The sequence below is a fragment of the Balaenoptera acutorostrata genome, chromosome 2 (genome assembly GCF_949987535.1).
Source record: "Balaenoptera acutorostrata chromosome 2, mBalAcu1.1, whole genome shotgun sequence".
Taxonomy (NCBI): Eukaryota; Metazoa; Chordata; class Mammalia; order Artiodactyla; family Balaenopteridae; genus Balaenoptera; species Balaenoptera acutorostrata.
Genome location: NC_080065.1, coordinates 76,542,437 through 76,567,859, shown reverse-complemented (window position 1 = coordinate 76,567,859; position 25,423 = coordinate 76,542,437). Strand labels below are relative to the sequence as shown.

The window sequence follows — 25,423 nt, the reverse complement described above, 5'->3', positions numbered from 1 at the left end:
AAGAAGGGGAGATTGTATTTGACGTGAAGAATGGAGGAGGGGAATGGAGTCAAGGTAAGTTCAGATACCTGGGAGAATTCTCAGAATTGAAGGAGATCATGGCTCATTTCCCAGGCAGGAAAGTGTTTTAGTTTAAATGGATAGATCAGCTAATTGCTACTATTTTCAATGGAATGCCATTTGAAGCTAATAAAGTAGCTCTATTACATGGGAAGCCATGTCTTTTTAGCACCACTTTTTTTTCTTACCTTACTAAATCTGCACAGTAAAAGCCTTTGTGAAAGGAAAGCATAAACCATATCATTAACAGATAAATTGACAATGATACAGGGATAGTAAGAGGAAGAATAGAGAAATTTAAAATTCATCACTTTCTAGTTTTATAGATGAGTAATGCTGTATACGTACACAACATGCTAATATACTAATACATATAAAGGGTCCATGAAAGTAAATATTTTGAGTTTAATAGTGTTCTAAATGAATGAGGAAAAATGTGGAGTGAAATCTCCTAGGATACAGTGTTTTTTGCCACTTAGTAAGGCGATATGACTAAATGAGGAAACTGGAAGAAAGGGAAATGGATACAGAACTATGTAAAGAAGCTGAATCCGAGAAATCAGAAAAGAACTAGAAATGACACGTTCATAATTATAAAAATGTTCAAATTAAAATTTTCTTCCTCTGGAAACAAAATAAATAGTAACAAAACTTTGTGCAGCCTCCAATATGAATGTAAGAGAGTTAGTTGCCAAGTTTTCCGTTCTATGAAGCTTTAAGGTACCATACATTTTTGGCCTTAAACATTATTATTAAGAAAGTAATAGAGAAAGTTTGTGATAAATACAATCAGAAGACTCCAAGGCAGAAAGTAAAGGCCTCCTGACCCCTTTCCCCATCTCCTTCCCTAGAGAAAACAACTGTTAGTGGTTTCCTGTAAACTGTTACAGATTTGTTCTATACATACTAACATTTGTAATATAAATTGAATTCAATAAAATATGTTGCTATCTCTTTCCAAGAAATCATTCATTTATCAAATAGTAATTCTGCACTATGCTGAGAATCTAAAGTCAAAAAGTGTCTGGATTTTATTTTCAGGGAATTTACTATCAGGAAAGAGAGAGAAGTCAATTATTATAATACAGAACTTAGTAGTATGAGAATCATTACTTTGTCTAATGCATATTGAATATTTCAAAAATTTCAGAAAATTTTTAGAAATTAAAATTAACATATTTGAGTAAAAGGTGATTTCTAGGATGCAAATCTAGATTTTCAGAAAGTTTCTAATGCAAATATTACAAGAGTTAGCCAGGCATTTTCAGATAAGTCAGGCAAAGTTTCTCTATATACAGAGTGACTATCACTTAAGGTGTTCATTCTCCAGTGGTTTTAATTACTGAAAATATTTTTGACCTAAAAATTGTCATTTTATTTTTGCCCCATCAAAAATCCATTGAACAACTGTGAACACTGATTTCTCTATTTCCAAATATTTTAGGGCTCAGACGAAAACAAAACTTCACTTACTATTCATAACTATGCCTGTACAAGGGCAAACGAGAGTCAATGAAAAGTGCCTCAGAGATCATCTGATCTCTGAGAACAAGACTGGTGTTTTAACTCAGGCTTTGTGTTCAGTCAAGCATTTCCCCTTCTTTTAGAAGATGGACAGATGTATGCTCATATTTAGGTGGTTCTTTGATACACCCTAGGAACTGCGTATGAAACTACCGCTTCTCAGAAGCTCTGAATGAGATCATTATTCATTACTTAGAAAGCCCGTGTGTCATGCTGCATTTAGCTTTTATACATTGCCATTCATTTTGTTCCCCTACTAAGATCTACTTCCTACCCCATCCAGCTTTCAGTAACTCACATTAAAAGACTATTTTGTTTGTGACCTACCATAGACAAATTTTTGTGAATGAGATGCTAAGACGATGGCAGTATTACTAGGGTGACCCTGATCCAGTCAATGTCCCTTTGTTTCTGTAACACCTTAATGGAACTCAGAAATAAAAGCAACTTTCAGTGTTTTAGAGACACATGAAATGCATACTTATAATTCACATAACTACCCTTAAATTACTGAAACATATTTAAATATATGGCCTTAATTTTCTGATGCTTTTAGTCTCTCTTCCTCCTTGACTCCAAATACCTGAAGGGCTATGATAGAGTGTTTTGAAATCCACCCAATTTAGTGACATAGGCATTATAGCACAACTTAATAAACACATATTATATTACTTTAGTTCATGACATGACTGATTTGCCACTCTTTTGCCATTACAAAATGGAACAAAAAACTTAAATGGAATTCTTTTTATTAAAATCATACTCAAAAGTTACAGCTTTAACAAAAGAAAATTTGTAATTATTTTTCATTATTTGGCTCTAATTATCTGTCACAGACAGACATTTATTATATGACAAAGCAAACATCAGAGGTATGAACATTTGGAATAAAAAAAAAGCATTCTGAAATCTCCCAGGAGTATCTTATTTCATGTCAAGGGAAATCAGCAGTAAGTCATTCTTGGGACTTGCCAGGACTGTATGGTCCTCCTCGTCTTGTCTTGTTTCACTTCTGTCCAACAGAACCAGGAGGTACAATCTGAGGACATGTGGCCTGATTACGATGCTGGGCTAGTAAAACCTTATCAGAGGAAATACTGACAGCTCTGGATACCACATCTATTCTCTTCATCATTTCCTTGATGAAAGATCATTTTGCAGAGATTCTGAGAGTAGAAGGTCATAGTTGCTTCCTTTCACCTCATATCTACATGAGGGGGAAAGTTACACTTGGAGGAACCTTAGGAAATAGTCAATAGTCTTTTCCTTAGTCTGTGATTCGCCCCTATGGACTACACAGTTTGAAGACTTTTATGAATTGAAGAGATAGCAAGTCACATACAAATGCAATAGATTACGAGGTTAACATCAGTTATCAACTTGGGGGAGGTATTAGTGTCCCTACTCCACTACCAACATGATTTTTTAATAGAATCCCCTGAAAATGATTGTTATGATTTGTCAACATTTGCTTCTAAGGAACTACAAACAGTGTTGTGCTGAGGTTGGCTTGTACAAGCTCATGAGAAGTGATTGTTAAATTTTCAAGAATTTTGTGAACCAGTTGTTAAACAGACCCATTATTAAAAATAAAATTATACAGACTTACAGTTAATTATACTAAAAGCAAAGGTAATAAATACTCAAAACTCACCATTTTCTAATTATTTTACTTCATTTTATTATTACCCGTGCATCTATTATATTCGTGTGGTGGAAATGTCATATAATGGTGTGCTATTATGCATCCCTTTCCACCTCTATTTTCAAGGATGTCACACTGATAGCTTGAACCCAGCCATAGTGGGAGCATTTACAACATGGAAACTAACTAATGCTACAATCAGTTGTGCCCTGCTCCCATGAGCCACTTGTTAAACATTTACCAGCATAATACTGGCAGGGTGGGTTCCAGGATTACAAAGAAGAATAAGACCTTGCCTTATAGAAATTATGACCTAATTGGGAGACAGGTAAATACTTAAGTATAAGATTGTCTTGTTAAGTGACAAAATAGGGGTTAAAGGTGTTACAGGAAAAGAAAGAGATGTAATTAATTTTGCTTGAGGTGTTCTTAGAGTAAACAACCTTTGACCAGACCTTCAACATTGAGTAAAAATTCACTAGCAGAGAAGAAGGGAAATGCTCTTCCAAAAAAGAACTAAGGGTAAAGCATGAAATGCCTTGGCATGTTTTGGAAAGGGCTAATAATTGAATATGTCGAGGGCAGTGGTGCTGAGACTTTCCTACTCAGAACCATTAATGGCAAAGAATGAATGGGTTATTCGGGTGATCTTAAGTTGCAGCTTGAAAAGGCTCACTACTAAGAGATATTTCTTTAATTTCATCTATTTTGCCTTTAAAATTCATCAAAATTTTCCATCATCCTTATGTATTGATATTTTCACTTGGGATAGGGTTTGTCTTCTTCATCTTCTGTTTTTCCATCTTGACCTCTCCACTAGGAGGGAAAAGGTCTTTCAACACATCAAGTATTTAAAGGCATGAGGGAAAATCAATATTATGAAGGGAAATATTAGTATTTCTTGTATATGCTATGCTCTGAGGGTGTAAGTACCCATTAATAATCTCCCAGGATGGAGAGAAAAATGGGCAAAGATGCAGTAGCAAGATGGAGCAGGGTCAATGAGATAGAAAAGGAAGTAGAGAGATCAAGGAGGGAAAGCTTCTTGGAATGATTCTAAGCACTGAAAGCTACACTGTAGAGATATGTTTTCGAACTGTCCCCTAGACTCCAAATATGTATATGATCAGGTATCAGCAGACTTTCTTTCTTATAATGAACCAGCATTGGATGTACCAGGAAGCTAATGAAGCTTAAGCTTAAACTTAGGACTACCCACTTGCATAAACCCTTTTCAAGGGCCTGGGAATGGCCCTAGCAGTATGTTCACCTGGTTATGAGTTTTTGTAAAATTTATAAAACTAAGATATTTTAATTGCAATCAGTTGAGACTGCTGTCTTTTCAATCCCAACTCTCCTTCTGTCACACTACCTCTTGCATTAGGTGATACTGGAATGACTGATAATTTGGGATGTGGCTAAGGGGAAGTTCAGATGGGAGTAAATTTTGCTGGAATGTGTGGGATATGTTCATGTGGCATAGAGTCACTTCCATTTATGAAGTTACTGTTAGACATAATCCACGGTACCACCTTGCTGGGCATCAGTGGTGAGGACATGCAGGGTCAGAGGTTACATAGAAATATGAAAATGTGCAAATGAGTGCAGCCTTAGAAGAGCATGGTGGAGGAACAAGGTTTAGAATGTATATACTCAGAAGTTGGCCTGTAGAAAATGCTTCCAATTATTATTAGACCCCTTTTCTCTTCTGTCAGAAGTATATCTAATGAATAATATGATACTCTATATACATTTTTTTTTTTTTTTACTAAGACTATTGTTTTAAAACGGTTTTAGGTTCACAGCAAAATTGAGGGGAAGGTACTGAGAGTCCCCATTTATCTCCTACCCTTACACACGCATAGCTTCCCCCATTATCAGCATTCCCCAAAGTTGTGGTACATGGGTTATAACTGATGAACCTACATTGACACGTCATAATCACCCAAAGTCGATAGTTTATATTACAGCTCACTTTTGGTGTTGTACATTCTATGGGTTTGGACAAATGTATAATGATGTTTCCATCATTATAATATAATACAGAATAACCCCTGGCAATCACTGATCTTTTCAGTCTCTCCACAGTTTGCCTGGAATCTGGATCAGCTCCTGTAAGGCCCTGTGCCTGTATTCCCACTCAAATGTCACAGAGCATAATATTATGTCTAGTATAAAAATAATATTTTAATTTATGTACCAACTAAACTATTTTATTTTTACCCTAGATACTTAAATAAAATTAAACTTCAGGAAGGTAAGCCATGTCTATTCTGAGGCTCTGTCTACGACTCTGGGGCATTCTACAAGTACTCTAGTTTGAAAAGTATAGATCCAGGGCTTAGCAAACACAAGTGGATATGAACAGCTGAGAAAAACACAGGCGTTAATGGTGCTGCTTACTGTTTATAGGAGTTTGAATTTTTTTTTCCAGAGAGTTGCCAAAGGGTTTTAAGCAGATCTTGTTTTAGAATAACTCTGGTGATAGTACAAGGAAAGAATTAAAATGGGGAGTAAATAATAAAATAACTGACTTTGAAGCTATTGCAGTAGACTTTGTTCAAGACTATGAGGACCCGAATTAGACCTATGAAATAGAACAGGACAGGAGGGAACAGGTTTCAAGTGTTATCAAAAGGATCAACAGCCCTGTGACTAACAGGATGTGGAAAGTAGGTGAGAGGAAGCTGCCAAAGATGACTCAATTTTCTTGCTTGAGCACCTAGAGGAATAATACGGCTGATAATAAGTTGGAGAGTGCAGCATAAGCAGATGTTCACAACATAAGTAATAATGGCAAACAAATTAGAATTGCTGCCTTAAAAAGTTCTGTACACTTTTAAAATAGATTTGTTAAAATACTGTTAAATTTCTCTTTTATGAGTATCTTGGGCTGTCTTCTCCCCTTAGGAGAAGTCAATTTTGGGGTTATCAGTTATATCCTAGGTGATATTTTAGCAACAAATAGAATCTTAAAGCAAATCAAGTTAACCAAATTTATTTATTGAGTATTTATTGAGGATTTACTCTAAAACCAGCACAGATAAGCTATAAAGTTTAAAATGAATTCTGAAAAAGCATACACAGTGTGCTCTTTTAGTGGAGGATTAAATGTAGTATGTTACATTTAAAAGCAATTAAAAAATACAAATCAGTATTTCAGGTTTATAAAAGAGAATCAAATTATAAACCACTGAGGGTAGAAGAACTTTAAAGGTCATTTAATTAGCTTTCAATCAAAGCTTGACTCTCCCAGTCTCCCTTTTTGTTATGTCAGTCCTTCACACATTTGAAGAAAGCTGTATTGTGTCCCCTAAGACTTTTCCTTTATAACAAGGCCCCACTTCTATTCATAAACCCCTACATAATGTCATTTGACATCCTCCTAACCATCATGGCCATTCTCCTCCTGACAGGCTATTGTTTTTTGCATGTCTCTTTACCTTCAGAATTCAAAACAAATTATTAAATCAATACCTGTTAGATACATTTATTTAAGCAAGCATAAGACAACTCAACCATATCCAGTCCATATTTTAGTATCTTATCCTTAAAAAAAATCATAGGAAAATATGTCACAGACTACAGTATTTATAGGATTCTCCTGATATATTGATATACCCCTTATAAAGGAAATCAGTCCAAGAGTATATGTTATCTTTTAGTTTATCACCACTTTCTTTTTTCTAAGTGCTCCTAAGGAATCAATTTAAGAAGATATTTTGGGAACTTTTTTCAGGACCAGGAAGATTGAGAATCCAATTTATGAAATTGGGGACAATATTTGCTTATTCTCCATTTGTTCCCTAACTGTCCTGCATTCCTCAATGTCAGTTCAGCAAATTCTCTCACATTTGAATATTATCATTAATGCAGGAAGAGAAATGTGAAGTTATTTAGAACACTTAGGTGCTCTCATAAACAGTTCACCTCTTTGAGATTTCAAGTCTTTTACCAGCAGCCTTTTTTTTCCTTCTCTCTAGAGACTCTTTCTACTTGACAGAGAAAGGTAAAGCAAAATCTACCTTAATCATGTTTTCTTTTTCTAATATTAAATGCCTTCCTATAGTAGACATTTTCCTCACTGTTTAGTGTATCTTTAATATGAACAATAACTTTAAATGGCCCCTCCTTCCCTTCAGTTGTCATTTTATCATTTTTTTTTAGCAAGCCTCACATCATTTGAGGTTTAAGCATCCCTTTTTCTTATATTAGCCATTCTTTTTCTATTAATGATATATTCCTACTTTCTTTCACTATGCCTGTCCTTGTTTCATTTGAGCCCACCAGAAAGAATACATATACCCTAATGATTCTGATGACTATCTCTCCCTTTTTTCTCTTTAAAATTATTTCAACCATTTCATTTGAATTTAATTTTTAAACTTTCTCCTCTAGTACTGTGTTTCCTTTTAGAGTCTCTGGTCATGAAATACTAATGTTATCTAATTTTTATCTGAGTGTTTTAAAATTTAGCTTCCTAAATTTTAGTGTGAACACATATCTAATTATGTTCAAGCTTTCCCTCTGTTTATCAAGGGCTCCATTTGGCAAAGGTTGATAGCTGCTGGATCTTATTGTTTCTGTTTCTCGAACTGAACAGAATTGTGTCAAGTATGCCTCACTGCTTCCTCTACCTTCTGAGAAACTGTCAGATAGTCAAATAAAATATCATCAGTTACTCTGTTTTAAGCAGAATAGGATTTCCAGTGTGCATGTGCGAGAGCAGCTAGGGACCTACGGATAAGTCAGACCCACTGGGTTTAATCCCGGCTGTGCTACCCATACTTTTTCTGACTTTCCACCTCTTGGCACCTTAATTTCTCATGAAGAAACAAGTTACCTAAAAATTCCCATGGCATTCATTTAGCTAATAACAGCCAGGATCTCTTTCGCTGGAAAGCTAGGCAGCTCACAGAAATTTCCTTGTGAGGAAGCCAGAGTTCTTTTCCTCCTGCCAGCAGTCTACTCGTCCAATTGATACTAATGACCTTTAGCCATTGTTTCCAAGCCTGCAGTTCACCAAATCCATAGGAACAATAGGAGTAAAGGGGACTGTGTGGGGCATGGTACTCTGAGAGGTATGGTTCCTAGGAAAGATGTATTTCACAGGTACAGAGACAGGAAAAACCCTGGCAGCAACGTCTGTTGGGGGCTAACATTTTTCATGTATTTTATCGGTTTAAAGTGTCAGACAACTAGGCTATGTAGGCAGATGAAAATGCCACTTCTATCCTATAGGCCTGCAGCAGAGGTATGCTATACATTATTGTTAATTGGGCTATTATTATGTACATAGTCGTTAAATCAACCTTGATATTTAAAAAGAAGATTCTAACTAAGAACAAAGCGAGCAGAGCTAACCATCACAGCTTCATGTATTGGACAACAGAAGGCTCCATGGAAATCTCATTCTAGGATGAGTAAATAATTTTTGAAAAATCAACATGGGATACATGAGAAGAAACAGTGAAACCCCGAAAAAAAAAAAATACTGATTTTGAAAATTATTAAGGGGCCAGAAAAAAATTTTTTCTAACTGCTTAGAACTTAAATAGACTATAAGAAGGCAAAGCCTAAGGAAAAGAAGCAAAATAAGGCCCAGACAAATGTTGTCTGAAGGCATTGTCAAAGAAGCAAAAGAAACAGGAAAAAAATGTGTAACAACTGAAATCTGCATTGGAAGCAGGGATAAGCAGAATAACAATGCAGAAACTCAGCTGACTAACAGAGCAGACAAACTTGAGAAGCTGTGGCAGGATGCATGGGAAAAAGTCAAAGAGTTGAAAATGATTAAGTGTGATTACTATGATCATAGAAGACAAGGTATAGTGATAAGTACTCATAATACTTTGTTATCTCTGATTCTAGAAAATGTATATGATTGAAAAACTCAATGAAGCAGAACACGCTATGTCTGTGGAGTTAAGAGCCCAAGTACCAGATACATTTAAAGGAAAAAATAGCTATAACTATATACATTCAGCCCAAATTTTTACATTATAGAAATAAAATGTTAAAGATCTACAAGCATCCAAGAAGGTAAAGAATAAATTTACCTGAATGGAAAAACAGTATCAGGCTAATCTCTGTAACACGAAATGCCAGACAATAATAATATATTATTTCCTGAGTTCTGATGTGAAAAATAATATCCAGCAAAAATAACAAATTATTTAACAGCGTAAGAAATAAAAAATACAGTATGCAACTGAATTTGCAAAAAGTAGAAAATGTTTGAGAGAAAAAAACACAAAGGGAAAAGAAATTAAGGAGAATATAATACATATACGGGAGATACAAAGATCCAATAAATTAATTGGTATTCAGGAAATAAAGAACCTCCCTAAATGGAAGGGAATAGAAAGGCATTAAAGATGTAATTGAAGAAAAATTTTCTGAAATTAAGGAAGAAATAAATCTTCATGCTGAAAGAACACAAAACTTTTCTAAGCATACCAATAATAAGCCAAGAAAAATGCAGGAAAAGATGGATAGGTTTTACTACAATTTAAAAACGTAGATCACAAATTGTGACAAATATTTCATCAAATACTACAAAGGATAATGTCTTTAATAGGAACAAAGCTCTCGCAAATCTATAAAAATATAGAAAAACAACATGAACAATTTATAAGAGAAGCACAAATGGCCGAATAAATATATGAGTGTATTCAAACTCCCTGGTCTCATTAAAGAAATAGCAATAGAAACAATAATAAATCACTCCATGTGATGGTTAATTTTATTTGGCAACCTGACTGGACCATGGGATGCTTAGATATTTGGTCAAATATTATTCTGCCTGTGTTTGTGAGGGTGTTTTTGGATGAGATTAACATTTAAATTGGTAGATAAACTGAGTAAAGTAGATTGCTCTCCCTAATGGGAATTTTTCCTACCTCATGGTCTTTGAACTGGGACATTGGCTTTTTTCCTGTCTTCAGACTCCAACTGAAACATTGCCTCTTCTGAGGTCCCAAGCCTGCCAGCCTCTGGACTGGAATTACACGATTGGTTCTCGCAGGTCTCCAGCTTGCTGACTTTCCCTGCAGATTTTGGTAATTGCTAGCCTCGGTAATCTCATGAACCAACTCCTTACTGTAAATTTGTGTCTATCTATCTATCTATCTATCTATCTATCTATCTATCTATCTACCTACCTACCTACCTACCTACATGCTATTGGTTCCATTTCTCTGGACAACCCTAACACACTGCATTTACCTATCAAAACCATAAAGCTCACAATCAAGACTAGCACTGCTGTTAGGAGACTGGTACTCTCCAGAAACATCATTAAGACTAAATTTTTAATCTTTCTGGATGACAGTTTGGCAATATTTCTAAAAATTTCATATTTTTAATCCAGTAATTTCATTTCAAGAAATCTGTGATGTAGAAATGTGACACAGCACACATACTGCAGACCTTTTAAATATTAAAAATGAGGAAAGGGAAGAACTTAAATGTCCAATGCTGGGGAATGGTAAACACACTATGATAAAGTCCATCTTGAGACAGATATTGTGATGCCATTAAAAAAATGTGGAGGTATACCCAATGGCATGGGAAATTCTAATGATATAACATTAAGTGAAATAAGGAGGAGATAAAACTGTGTGACCCCAATTTTATATAATAAAAGCAAAAATCTATAAATCTAGATATAAACAGAAACATATAAACAGAAGTAATAATATTTGAATGATGGGAACATATCTGACTTTTATTTTTTAAATTATATTTTCTAAGTTTTCCATAATTTCTAAAACACCTAAAAACACTAAAATTTTATAATTAAAAAAATATTATTTTAAGAAAAAAAAAAGCAAGCAGATTCCTTGCTCCTGAAAAGCCACAAAGTAGAAAATATAACCCCCAAATCAACTGTCAGAAAATCTTTTTGAGCCAGGTATGGTTTTCTTAAGTCACTAAATATCCTGTTGGACAAACTGTTTATATTTGTGGGCATTTCCTTTTTCATTAGAGACTTCAACAAAACTTCCCCTATAAATAACTGATTTATTTCCTGAACTAATACACGATTGACCATTTGTGGTTGTATGAGCTCTCTTAGATTTCCAAATGAGAGTTTTTGATATATTGCAAAATACCTTGTAATGCAGAGCATCTGAAAATGAAAGCTGATCAATTTTTTCATTTCATCTGTAAAATTTTTAAAGAAAATAAGCAAGATGAAATGCAATTCACAAGCATCTCTCATTACAACTCCACCTCCTGCAGTTTTACAATTACCTCTTTCCTAATGCTTTATTCAGCTTGATATTTGAAATGCCTAAGTTCTTAGCACTCTGCATTAAAACGTAATCATTATTCTTCCTGATTCTGCCTCTAGTTAATAAATTAGGATGAACACAGACTGAGATTCTTGTGGCAACACGTTTTCACCATTTTGACCCTGAGTAAATCACTTTAAATGTTCTCAATGTGTTAACTGTACCATTATTGTACTTGGAAAATTTAATTAGCACACAAAACATTTAAACTAATTCTCTGAAATAATCTGATATCACACAAAAGCTTATCTCATACATTAAAATGTAAATTTTCCTTACAAATGGATAGGAGAAAGATGTGTTAATAGAGAAATAAAAATTCAAGGGAGACAAAAGCTAATAGCCCTAATATAGTGCACCTCACCTCCAAAAAAAGTGACAAAGAAAACAAGGAAATACTACTCTTCAAATTATTGGAAAACATGAAAAACAATCAGAAAAATTAATGGAGGAAGATGAACAAGCAAGTCACAAAATAGATAAAAATGGTAAATAAGTGTATGCAATGATATATAAATGAGACGTGTACTTAGTATGATGTCTGATACATAATAAATGATGCTATTAAAACATATATATAAAAACATATATCTGTATATACATATAAAACATATCTATCTATATATGTATATATGTAAACATATATGTCTATGTGTGTGTATGTGTATATCTATCTATCTATATATCTACCTACCTACCTCACGTTGGCAAACACTGAAAAAAAACTTACAATGCCCAGAGTTGTCAAGAATGTGGAGCAATAGGCTCTGTCATACTTTGTGATTTGAGTGTAAACAGGTGTGTTCATTTTAGAAAATGCTTTGGTAATATCTTTTAAAGTAAAAAATTATATATGTCTTCTTTGAATAAGCCATTCCACTGCTCAAAATTCATCCTATGGCAAACAATAACACAAGTATACAAAGATACCTATATAGGGATATTCATTACAATGTTATAAAGAAAAACTGGAAATAGTCCAAAAGTCTACCAATAGAAGTTTGGTGAAATAAATATAATAGAACATTACAGTACAAAATATGATTGATATATACGGATATAGAAAATTGTCCCATAAATAAAAAGTAGATTACAAAACAGAACATATCCTGTTTTCATTATGAGTGTGTATTTTTTAAAAAATTTTTATTTATTTATTTATTTATTTGTTTTTGGCTGTGTTGGGTCTTAGTTTCTGTGCGAGAGCTTTCTCTAGTTGTGGCAAGCGGGGGCCACTCTTCAACGCGGTGCGCGGGCCTCTCACTATCGCGGCCTCTCTTGTTGCAGAGCACAGGCTCCAGTCGCGCAGGCTCAGTAGTTGTGGCTCACGGGCCTAGTTGCTCCGTGGCATGTGGGATCTTCCCAAACCAGGGCTCGAACCCGTGTCCCCTGCACTGGCAGGCAAATTCTCAACCACTGCGCCACCAGGGAAGCCCCTATGAGTGTGTATTTATGTAGGTATGAGCATGTGTATATACATATATTAGAATATACATAGAGAAAAGGTAGAAAAATACATACCAGATACCTTTAATATGAAGTTATAGGTGAAGTTACATATTATTATAATATTGTTACAAGTATTGAGACTTGGAAAAAGCTATTACTGATACTACTGAAGTAATCACAAATAAAAATATTTATATGACACTACTGTCCGAAAATAATATTAGAATAAATCTAGTTGTTTCTGGATATGGAAGGATACAGTTCCTCATCTTTCGACATAAATGAAGCTAATGTTCTATTATTTTTTACAACTTGTGGTCTTACCAAAAAGGACTCCCTGGAACTAAATGGATACTTAATCTTTCACTTCAGATTGTATTTACATTTAGATAAACTATAAAAATACCAGCTATGGACTGAAAGTTTGTGTTCCTCCTCTCCCCAAATTCATATGTTGAAACTCTAACCCCCAATGTGATGTATTTGGAGACGGCACCTTTGGGAAATAATTACTGTTAGATTAGGTCATAGGGTGGGGCCTTGTGATGGGATTAATGCTCTTAGATAAGAGGAAACACAGGATCTCTCTCTGCATGCACCAAGGAAGGCCATGTGAGGACAAGACCAGCTAGAGCGCCCTCACCAAGAACCTGACCTTGCTTTCACTCTGATCTGGATTTCCAGCCTCCAGAACTGTGAGAAATAAATGTTTGTTGTTTAAGTCACCCAGTAGTCAATGGTATTCTGTTATATCAACCTAAACCAAATGAGATAGTATCATAGAAGATTGCAAGCTTTAGAGGCATTTTGTTCTCATTTATGACAAACACAAAACAAAGCAAAATAAACCAAACTCCTGACTTTGGCTGATAAAAGCTTCTGAGTTTCAGAAATATTAAAGAGTGTATTATTTGTAATCCCAATGTCAAAGATGCAAAAGAAAATGATAGAAATAATTTAAATAATAGTTTCAGAATAACTGGAGGTAGTAAAATGATAAGCTGCCCTTCAGGAATTCATAGGGTCAATAATGTTTAGCCAGGCTTGTCTGATAGACTACATGTAATTATTACTTCATGTGTGACACACATTCACAGACCCATCACAAGGCTGTCATGAACTGGCCCCCCCCCCCATGCCAGGTTCTGCACATGCATTTTCTCTACATGCATTATCTCACTCAATCCACATCACAATCCTATGACACACAGGTTTTATTATACCTATTCCACAGATGGGGAACAGCAAACTCTCAGAGAGTAACCGGCTCAGGGTCACAGAGCTAGAACACAGCAGAGCCAGTAGCTGACTTCTTGTCTATCTACCTACAAAGCCTCTGCTCTTTCAACTGTGTTCCGATCAAGAAAAATTTTACAGCCACCTCCCTACACATAGTGAGTACAGTGAACTGGCTAAAGTACACTTTTTTTAGGTCCCTACGTTTCAGTACCTGGGTGTGCCAAATATTAAGCACATTTACTTAAGAGTTGGATGCCTGTGTACTAGAAATAAGAGTCAGAGTGGCATCTGGCCATGGGTGCTTATTTATAAGTGTTAACCAGCTAGAGTGACTAAATAAATATTCTTTTTACTGATAATGCTATTTGGTGATGCTATCTCCTTTACATAGAAGGATATTACAGGTGGATTTTAAATGAGTGTTAAAAAATGTGTGATTTTTACTCAAATATAGGACATGGTAGAACTGGTTTTTTGGATATCCTATATAGTATTCAATGAATGCTTATGGAAAGAAGGAGTAAGGGAGGTAATCTATCTATGAATTTGTCCAGTAATTACGACAGGTAAAATGACTCAGGTCATTTAACTTAGAATATTAAATTGATCACAGATAATTCTCATCTTTGTCTTCTAATGGCAACTTCACTTACTTGAATAAGAAAACTTATTTTGCTTGTGTGTCTTAAGTAATACACCACATCATGGGGACACAGGTACAGAATACAAAAACCCTTGTAATTATTATTCAAATTAAACTGAATAATGGCAAAGGTATGCTAGACACATTTTAAGGCTATTATATGCCTTCTCTTCATTATCCAGAGCTACAAGCAATTAATAAAGAACTCTGTCATGCTGTCTGACATTAGCCAAACTAGGTCACTATGGTGACATCATTTGTGGAGAACAGAATTTTATGTTTGTGGGTATATCATAAAGAAGTGATGAGGATTTGCAGTCCTCCATGCAGATGAATTTGAAAACCTACACACAATGGATAAAATCCTAGTTTAATACAGACTATCAAAATTGTTCCCATTTGATTTAGAAAGCTTAAACAGACCAATTTCTACAGAGAACTAGAAAAAGTTATTGAGGGACAACTCCACAAAAAGAAACAGGCCCAGATGGTTTCACAGGGGAATTCTACCAAACCTTTTGAGACCAGACTGTCTCATGCACTGTTAAAAGGAAGAAAAACTTCCTAAGTCCTTTTATAAAGCAAGTAAAACACTGTTACCTAAACCAAATAAAGGCAGTCCAAAGGGGAAAAAAAACTATAAACCAACATCATTCATGAATAGTGATACAATAATACTAAGTGAAATATAAATAAAGAGAATCCAACTCCATATTAAGAAATAATACAATGACCAAGAGGGATTTCTTCTAGGAATGGTAGGTATGCTCTATCTAATAATATCATACATCACATTAATATATTGATGTACATTAATAAAATCATATGCTTGTCTCCAAAGATGGAGAAAAACTGGTGAAATCTGAAGGTTTGCCATTTAGTTAATAGTGTTTTATCATAGTTAATTTCCTGGTTTTGATCACTGTACTACAGTTATTTAAGTATGTATATATATGTCCTTGAGTGAAGGATATATGTGAACTCTGACAATTTTTTCAACTTTTCTGTGTTTAAAATTCTTTCCAAAATAAAATGTAAGAGAAGAAGATGGATATAGATGGATAGATAGAACAAGTTTAGAGGAGAGCTACTACGATAGTGAAAAGATGCAAAGCATGCTATATATGGAAATATTTGAACAAATAAGAAATGTTTAGCCTGGAAACAAAATAACAGTGACAAACTGAAGGATTATTAAATTGAAATGTTTAGGGGTTTTTTTGGTGAGAATCCAGCAATTAGATTTTGAGCCAGAATCTAAAAGATTTCTACTCTATGTGGAAAGTCCTGGGAGGAAATACATGCTTTCTCATAGAGGAGTTCAAATATAAAGTGAATGAACATTTGTCAGGGATTGCTGTAAAGATTACCCAAGGATTGTATGGAGACTGGATCCAATGCTTTATAAAGTTCTCTTTTCACCTAGGTTCCATCTTGCATGTGAAGAAGAGGATCCAGGGACTTAAGAGAAGTCATGAGGGGTATATGTCAAAGCACCAGTTGGAATTTTTCTCGGAGAGATACAGCAGTAGTCAGAAAAGCTGAGGCTGGTGCTAGGAGAGCTAAAGCTAACATAAGCTAAGAGAATGAGGTAAGGGTAGTAGAATGAGTTGTATAATCAGTAGCTATAAAAGGTCATATAAACTGAGTATGTTTAGAGTAAGAAGTTCAAGAAGCTAATGAGTCTTTGAACAGGGGTTTGAATCATGATATGCCTTTGAGGACATGCCTGGAAGTTTTCCAACCCTTTGATTCTATGATTCTAAGACTTTGTGGAGAAGCATACTCTCAATATTTTTTTATTTGGAGTTCTGGATAAATGGAAAATGCGAGTCGAAAGCTGCTATTTCTATTCATGTATTTGTGTGTGTGTGTGCGTACACACTCATGTGCAATAACATACCACCCACCTGAGAAAATCCTTGAAGAGATCCTGACAACATCTCTCTTCCATAGATTTACTGCAATTTTCTCTAATCCTCAGACGATAGGTAAATAGCCTCCCTGTATTTATAAACATTTTTCATGATTCTCTTTTTAAGTAATTCAATGAAAATAAAGACTCTCATATGATATCATACTTCCCATACAGAGCTGTATCTCCTACTTAGTTCTAATTTAGAATACACAGATTTGTCCTCTACGTTAACAACATTTCTCCTAATATAGCTAGCAAAATTAGATTGTTTTCAGAGGACTGAGTTATTTATAAAACAAGTAATTCAGTTCAGGAGCAGGATAATCAGAATAGGTTATAATTAAGATTTGTTAAGAATATCTAAAACAAAACATGATGCCAAAATATTAAGAAACTAAAGTACTGAAAAACTAAAAAACTGTAATGAATTTTTAAATTAAGTTATGCATTTTTTCATCATGAGCAAACAAATTCTTAGCTTAAATAGAAGAGAATTCACTTAGGCCTTAGCACATAATAGTTATTCAGTAAGCAATTTGCTGATTTTTTTCTTTAAGGTTGAATTCATATGACCTAGCAAGAAAGAGAAAAAAGCAAGTGTTTTGGAAGTACAAAATAACCTATCATCTTTGTTATATCATTTTTACTGTTACTGACATTTATTAATGTGTCAGGGTCTTACAGCTCAGAGGTAGGAATATGGAGATAAGTAAGTCTTCACTCTCCTCCCCTCTGTATGACATGACTCTGCCACTCATTCTCAATCACTCTATCCTTCCATAGTCACATAATTGTGGCCCCAGATTAATAGCATATTATCTATTTAGGGACAATATCTCAGGGCCATATTCCCTTGGCTTCTACCCTGGCTCTTGACCCTTCTGTATTCTCTTTCCTCTGCATTTGGCATGATAAAGCTAGGGATTTTTCTTCAGATTGTTCCTTTTCCTAGAGCAGCTGAGAAGCCAACGCAAGAAAAATCAGTGGCTACTTCCAAAGACACTAAATATACACCACGCAATAGAGACTACCTCTAGGTACTCTCAGTAGAGTTACTTCTGGTAACCAATGGAAATCAATCAAGGACAGACTTCATTTACTTTAGCTTTACTTTAGTTAAACACTGTTCAATTATAAGATAAAAAAGAAAGCTAGAAGAATTTCTAGCACAATTTTCAAAAAGTGATGAAAATGTCTTTAAAATTTTTTAAAGGTATAGGAAGCCTTCTTTTGTTAACTTTGAGTATAGTATAGTTTTTCATAGTTTCACAGAATTAACCAGCTCAGTGACAAAGAAGGGGTAACAAGTCTATATTGGGTGTTCTACTTCATAGACAAAAGTAAATTTAAAATTTTATAGGCTCTTTAAAACCTTTCTCTAAATCATGTTGTGTGATTTAAATCTAGATTCAAAAATCCATTACTCTTGGTAAATTAGAATTTTATCTATTATATATGTATAAGAAGACTTTTTTCTTATAAGATATGACATGCCTCACACAGTATTTAAAATGTTGAGACATTAGTATCATTTGATGACTTCCAGGTATTTTAGATACATTTTGTTAACCATATACTGTGTAAAATTTTATTATGTATATATTATAGAGAAAGCATGAAAGTTTTCTCTAAACCTACTTTTGTGTAAACTTGCCTTGGTTGTTAAGGCTTTTCTTTTTTCCAGTTCAGATATTTCCATCAAGGGGTAAATTAAGCCCCACATTCTTCATAAATTTATTATTTTTTACCATATATTCTATAATTAATCACTGACCTCCAGGATGAATTTCAATTTACATAGCTAACTTACTCAAGTATTCATTATATAGTATGGTTGGTACAATCATAGCATTTATGACGGGTTCTGAGTCTACCAAGATTATATATAAGAGGTAGTGTTTTAATCTGAAAATAGACACTTTAAAGAGTTGATATTTAAGTTGATGTTTAGAGGAAAAATAGGTATTTTTTTGGCAGACATAAAGAAAGAAAATTATTTGAGGCATAGAAGATATAGTTAAAGGTATGTGCATAGGAGACCATGGGAAATATCAAGTGATTCAGTTACAAAGGATAACTGGAAAGGATGGGTGGGAAGGATGCTAAAAGAAGCTGGTTCAATAGTTTAGAGTCAAACCGTGGACAACCTAACAGTCCATGACCTTGACGGTAATGAAAAGCAGCTCTTGGGTTTTAAGCATCAGAGTGATATGGTTATTTCCATTTTTCAAAATTTAGTGAATGGACTGTAAAAGGAATAAATTAGAGATAAGAACACAAGTTAAGAGGCAACCCAACAGAGAAGACAAAGATGACACAAATGAACTGAAGAGATGGTGATGAAATAAGAGATGAAAATGAGAAAGTAGTAGGAAGACATTTATGAGTTAGACTAGGAAACAATTTGTGATTGATAGGATGTGAAATGTAAGGGGAAAATAGTAGAAAAACTCTCAAGTTCACAGCATGGGTACCTAGGTAGACAGTGGACTTTTCCTAGGGAATGTAGGTCAAAGCACACATTTAAGAGATTAATTTTAAACCTGTTAAATATAAGATAGCTGCATGTCATTCTGGTAAAGATGTTTATTGGACTTGTGAATAAATAATAGAAGTCCCTAAACAAACTCAACGTACAGAGATCTTCTCTGAAAAACACATTATAACAAAACTGTCAAAAATCAAAGACAAAGAAAGAATCTTAAAAGCAGTAAGAGAAAAAAACTTGTAACTTACAAGGAAACCTTCATAATGCCATCAGTGGATTTCTCAGTAGAGACCTTAGAGGTATCCCAGAAGAGAGTGGGATGATATATTCAAAGTGCTGAAAGAAAAACCTACCAACCAATACCCTACTTGGCAAAGCTGCCCTTCAGAAATTAAGGAGAAATAAAGACTGAAGGAATTCATTACCACTAGCCCCGCCTTACAAGAAAAGCTGAAAGGAGTTCCTCAAGCTGAAACGAAAGGACACTAGTCACATGAAAACATATGAAAATATACAATACATGTAAAGGTAAGCATGTAGTCAAATTCAGAATATTCTGACACAGTAGTTAGGTAGTGTGTTCACCAGTTAACTCTACTAAAAAAGTTGAAGGACAGAAGTATTAAAAATAACTATAGCTACATTAATTTGTTAATAAATACACAATATAAAAAGAGGTAAATTATGACCCAAAAAAGAAAAGGGGAGGAGTAAAAGAGCAGTTTTTGTACACAAATGAAGTTAAGTTGACCAATAAAATAGATTGTTATATCAATAAGATATTTTATGTAAGCCTCATGGTAACCACAAAGCAAAAAACTTACAGTAGACACACAAAAGATAAAGAGAAGGGAATCAAAGCATATCACTATGGAAAATCACCGATTCAAAAAGGAAAATAGCAAGAGAGGAAAAAGGAAGAAAGGAACAATAAAATAGGCAAAAAAACAATAAGATGTATTAGTAAGTCCTTATCAATAATTACTCTAAATGTAAATATATTAAATTCTTCAATATAAAGGCATAGAATGGCTGGATAGATTTTTTAAAAAAAGGTCCAATATATGCTGCCTATAAGAGATTCACTTCAGCTTTATGGACACACATGGGCTCAAAGTGAAGGGATGAGAAAAGATATTGCATCAAGTGGAACTGAAAGTGAGCAAGGGTAGCTATACTTACATCGTACAAATAGACTTTAACTCAAATGGTGTAGCAAGAGATGAAGAAGGCCATTATATAATGACAAAGGGTCAATTCATCAAGAGGATATAATAATCATAAATATATATGTACCCAACATCAGAGAACCCAAATATACTAAGCAAATACTAACCAATCTGAAGGGAGAAGTAGATTAGAATACAATAATAGTAGGGGACTTCAACATCCCACTTTTAACAATGGATATATCACTCAGTCAAACAGTCAATAAGGAAATGTTGGACTTGAGCTATTCTTTAGACCAAATGGACCTAAAAGACATATAGAACATGCCATCCAACAGCAACAGAATATACATTCCTCTCAAGTGCACACAGAACATTCTCTAGGATAGATCATATATTAGGGCACAAAAAAGTTTTAACAAATCTTAAAAGATTGAAATCATATCAAGTATCTTTTCCAACCACAATAGTATGAAACTAGAAATCAATTACAGGAAGAAAATTGGAAAATTCACAAATATGTGGAAATTAAACAATACACTCCTAAACAACCAATGGGTCAAAGAAGGAATCAAAAGGGAAATAAAAAAAATCTTGAAACAAACAAAAATGGAACACAATATACCAAAACTTATGGGATGCAGCAAAAGCAGTTCTAGGATGAAGTTTGTAGTGCTAAAAGTCTACATGATGAAAAAAGAAAGATCTCAAACAACCTAACTCTAAACCTCAAGGAACTAGGAAAAGAAAAAACTAAGCCCAAAGTTAGCAGAAGGAAGGAAATAATAAAGATTACATACTGTTGGTGGGAACGTAAATTGTTACAACCACTACAGAAAACAGTATGGAGTTTCCTCAAAAAGTTAAAAATAGAACTATCATATGATCCAGCAATCCCACCTCTCGGTATATACATATAAAGGAAATGAAATCAGGATCTTGAAGAGATATTTGCACCCCCATGTTCACAGCAGCATTATTCACAATAGCCAAGATATAGAAACAACCTAAGTGTCTATGAATGAATGCATAAAGATGTGAGATATATATTGCAATATATACAATACACTACAATATTATTCAGCCACAAGAAAGAAGGAAAACCTGCCATGTGCAACAACATGGATAGACCTTGTGGGCATTATGCTAAGTGAAGTACTTTAGACAGAGAAAGATAGATATTGTATAATCTCACTTATATGAGGAATCTTAAAAAAGCTGCACTCATAGAAACAGAGATTAGAATGGTGGTTGCCATGACCTGAGGATGGGGAAAGTGGGGAGATATTGGTCAAAAGGCACAAATTTCTAGCATAAGACAAATAAGTTCTGGGGATCCAACATATAGCATGGTGACTATAATTAACAATAATATATTATATACTTGCAAGTTGCTAAGAGAAGAAATCTTAAATGTTCTTAACCACACACACACACACACACACACACACACACACACACACAAAAGGTAATTATGTGAGGTGATGGAGGTGTTAACTAACCTTATTGTGGTAATCAGTTCACAATAGATGTGGGTATCAAAGCATCACATTGTACACCTTAAACTTACAAAATTATATATGCGAGTTATATCTCAATAAAGCTGGGGAAATTTTTTTAAATAAACAAAATAAATACATAGTACCTGGCACATAGTAAGCAAAGCAAATAAAATAAATAAGATAAACAGAATAAATAAAAAAAGAGAAAAGTCAGATAAAATCCAAAAGTAAAAGTAAATCAAGAAGATGAGTCTAGAAATTGATGAAATTGAAATGAAATTGAAAATAAATGCACAATAGAGAATATCAAGAAGTCAAAAGCTGAATTTGGGAAAAAACAGTAATATTCATAAACACCCCAGCAAGACTGATGAGGAGAGGAAAAAATAGTGAAAGAAGACACTAATTGTCAATATCAAGAACGAAAAAAGATTCATTACTACAGATCTTACAAACACTAAAAAATTTGAATAGTTAGATGGAATGGAAACATTCCTAGAAAAAAAGACAATTTATCAAATTGACACAGAAAGAACTGCATATGGAAAATATGAATAGTTCTATATGTTTATAAGAAAATGAATCTGTAATTAAAAGTCTTCCTACAAAGAAAGCCTGAGGCCTAGCTGGCTTCATGTGTGACATCTTCCAAAATAATAAAGAAGAAATAACACTGAACTTGCAAATTTTTTCAGCTAATAGGAAAAGAGCAATCACTTCCTGGTTTTACGAAATTATCACAATCTTGGTTCCAAAAGTTGACAAAAACATTGTAAATATAACAACTTGAGCATATTAATACATTAGAGATCTACTTAGAGAAAATTCTTCACTAAAAAGAAAGTTTTATTACTGCAAACAACCACTGCACAACAGATGTCCAGTTATTTTACAACCACAAATCCTACCATCTCCAGAGAAAAGGCATGTTTTTAAATGATGATATAAGTATACAATATTTTACAAAAATAACATAGTAATTTATTCTTACACTGAGATTAAAGTAATATCAAAAATACAGAATTTCTTAAAAACTGGAATAAATTCACATGAATATTCTATGTGAATGAAGAATAAAAGTAACCTATACTACTTACAAAGGTTAGTCACTTTTGGTTGAATAAGCCTATAATTTTAAGATTGGGTAAAGGTTAATATATTTTACATTGCATTTATTATAGTTGAGCTGGTAATAAAGAACTTTCTGCAAAAGCCTCAGAAGGCAAATATTTTAAGAGTCAGTTGATTTGGACATTCTTGTATAACAGTTTATTTCTCTCTTAAAAATCCTCTTAGAAGCATCAAGAGAGAATTTCTTCTAATTAACATCACTTTCATCACTTTCATCGGGTGATACACACCCATTTATCCAGACTGGGTGTGTATACATGTGATGCTAAAACTGCTGCCAAATAACTCTGATCTTGCCAGGGAGCTCATGAAAGAGATGGCTACTGGCCACCAGGACTTGTCTCATGGTTACTTTGTACTTGACAAAGAAAGATGCAGAACTTTCTGAAATTAATCCTGGCAGCCCAAGATTTAAATTAATGCCAGGAGTAGTAATATGTCATAATATAACTGTGAAAAGACACAACCATTCCCTTCTAGAAGATCTGGCTTTTAGAATTTTATATCAACAAAATATAATACTATATTTCAATACAATTGTTGTAATGCTATAAATTAATCAGTATGAGGGAATCTTACTGAATTGCAATAAAAAGACTAAATTACTATATATGGTATCTCAATGGGTGTGTGTGTGTATTACATAGCTCATCTCCTTTGGTTTAATGTGGTATGGGATATTAGTCTGTGATTGCCCACGTGTGAAGTATATCTGCATACATCAATAACAAGTGTTGATTAAGTATATAATGGATGATCATAATTGATCAGAGGCAATAATAATATGAAAATGACTTCTGCTTATATAGTACTTTTACTTCAAAAGATTCTTTATATCTATTAACTAATTTTTATCTTCACAATAACCTGTGAGATAATTAGGTAATATTGTCTTCATAAGATTGTGACTAGGCTATTCTTTCTTATTTAGAAATGTTACTTTTTCCTCTAAATCCTCATTACACCAAGGGAGTTGATTAAGCTTTATTACCACAAAGTTATTTTTTTTTTTTAATGTGGAGTCAATAAAAGGGGCTGAGTGGTCCTCAAAGTTGTAAGATACCAGATTCAGGAGTAAGGCATGCATATATATGTGTGTATAAAGATCTGTTAGATTTCAAGACTACAGTGTACTTTAATAAGAATCTATCAGAAGGACCCAGCTGACCTTGCCTCCTTCCCATGTACTTTTGCAGACACTCTCCATTCACTCTGACAGTCTTTTGGTATTTAGGGATTTTATGAATGATGGTGCCTGCTGTGCTCCCCCATCCCCCCCCCCCCAAATATCAGACTCCTTAGATAACATGCCACACTCCAAATTTGTCACTGATTCTATTCTTCACCAAAATTTTCATAGTTCCCTGATTTCACTAGGTATTTCTGTTTGTCCCAATCTAACAAACTAAATTATGGTAAAGTATAAATTACTGTGAACTGTTTGATACACCAATTCACCTGAGAAAACTGCATCTATCAAAGGAACTGGAGAGGCAATAGCTTCTTATTTATAGAGATAATGAGAGGAAGTAGAGATTTAGAAGGTGTGGCAGGAAGGCAAAGGTCTTCATGGTGCTCCTTCAGTCAGACCCCTTAGTCAACTGCTCCCATCTTCTACCAGTAAAGCCGCGTGGATACAGAAAGGCGGAGGAGGCAGTGTGCTCTGTCTGGATGTACTTACAGGTCACCGTGGATGAGTCCATAGATCTGCGGCATGCTCTGATGATAGATTCCTCTCAAAATAACTATGAGGAGAATCACCACAAAAGCTGGAAGTCCCCAACTCAGAAGAAAAAACAGCAGATACCGCCTTTCTGTGTGTTCATCATTCATCACCAGCACGTACCAGAAATTCACAGACTAAGGAGAGAAGCAGAGCATAAGATGAACAGGCTCTGGTCTAGTGGCACAGGAAACACACTCACCTGACTTAGGCATAAAGAGTGACAACAGATCAACAAAGGGCCAGGCTCTACTCAATAACTATAGTTTTGATTTGATTTTTTAAGTCAGTTCACACATTCATTTTTTTTCATATACCCGAGAAATTCAGGGTATCTCAAAAGTCCGAAAACATTAGTAAATACTTAGTTTATTTACTGTTCTTTATATTTTGCTTAATTTGTTTTGATTTACTCAGTCATAATCGTCTGTGATTGTTCTGTCAATGTCTTTGAAGAAACACACACTGATACTCAAACTTACTTTCCATGTGAACAGCTTCATGATGATAGTGAAGTAAATAGTCCTATGTTCCAGACTTTTAAACAATTTTTACTTATTGAGGGCTTATCATGTGGTAGAGTCAGACACCTGATCCAGGGAATGGGGATATAGTTGTGACAACAGCCCCAG

The 25,423-nt window shown here is 34.2% G+C and overlaps 1 protein-coding gene across 1 annotated transcript in view; it reads right to left on the bottom strand.

Moving 5' to 3' along the window:
- Positions 1-25,423, bottom strand: part of ADGRV1 (adhesion G protein-coupled receptor V1) — a 540,475-nt gene that overhangs the window by 144,607 nt on the left and 370,445 nt on the right. The window contains exon 86 of the mRNA XM_057540356.1: positions 24,750-24,928. Within this exon, the coding sequence (XP_057396339.1) occupies positions 24,750-24,928 (179 nt within the window). The remainder of the gene's footprint in view (positions 1-24,749; positions 24,929-25,423) is intronic.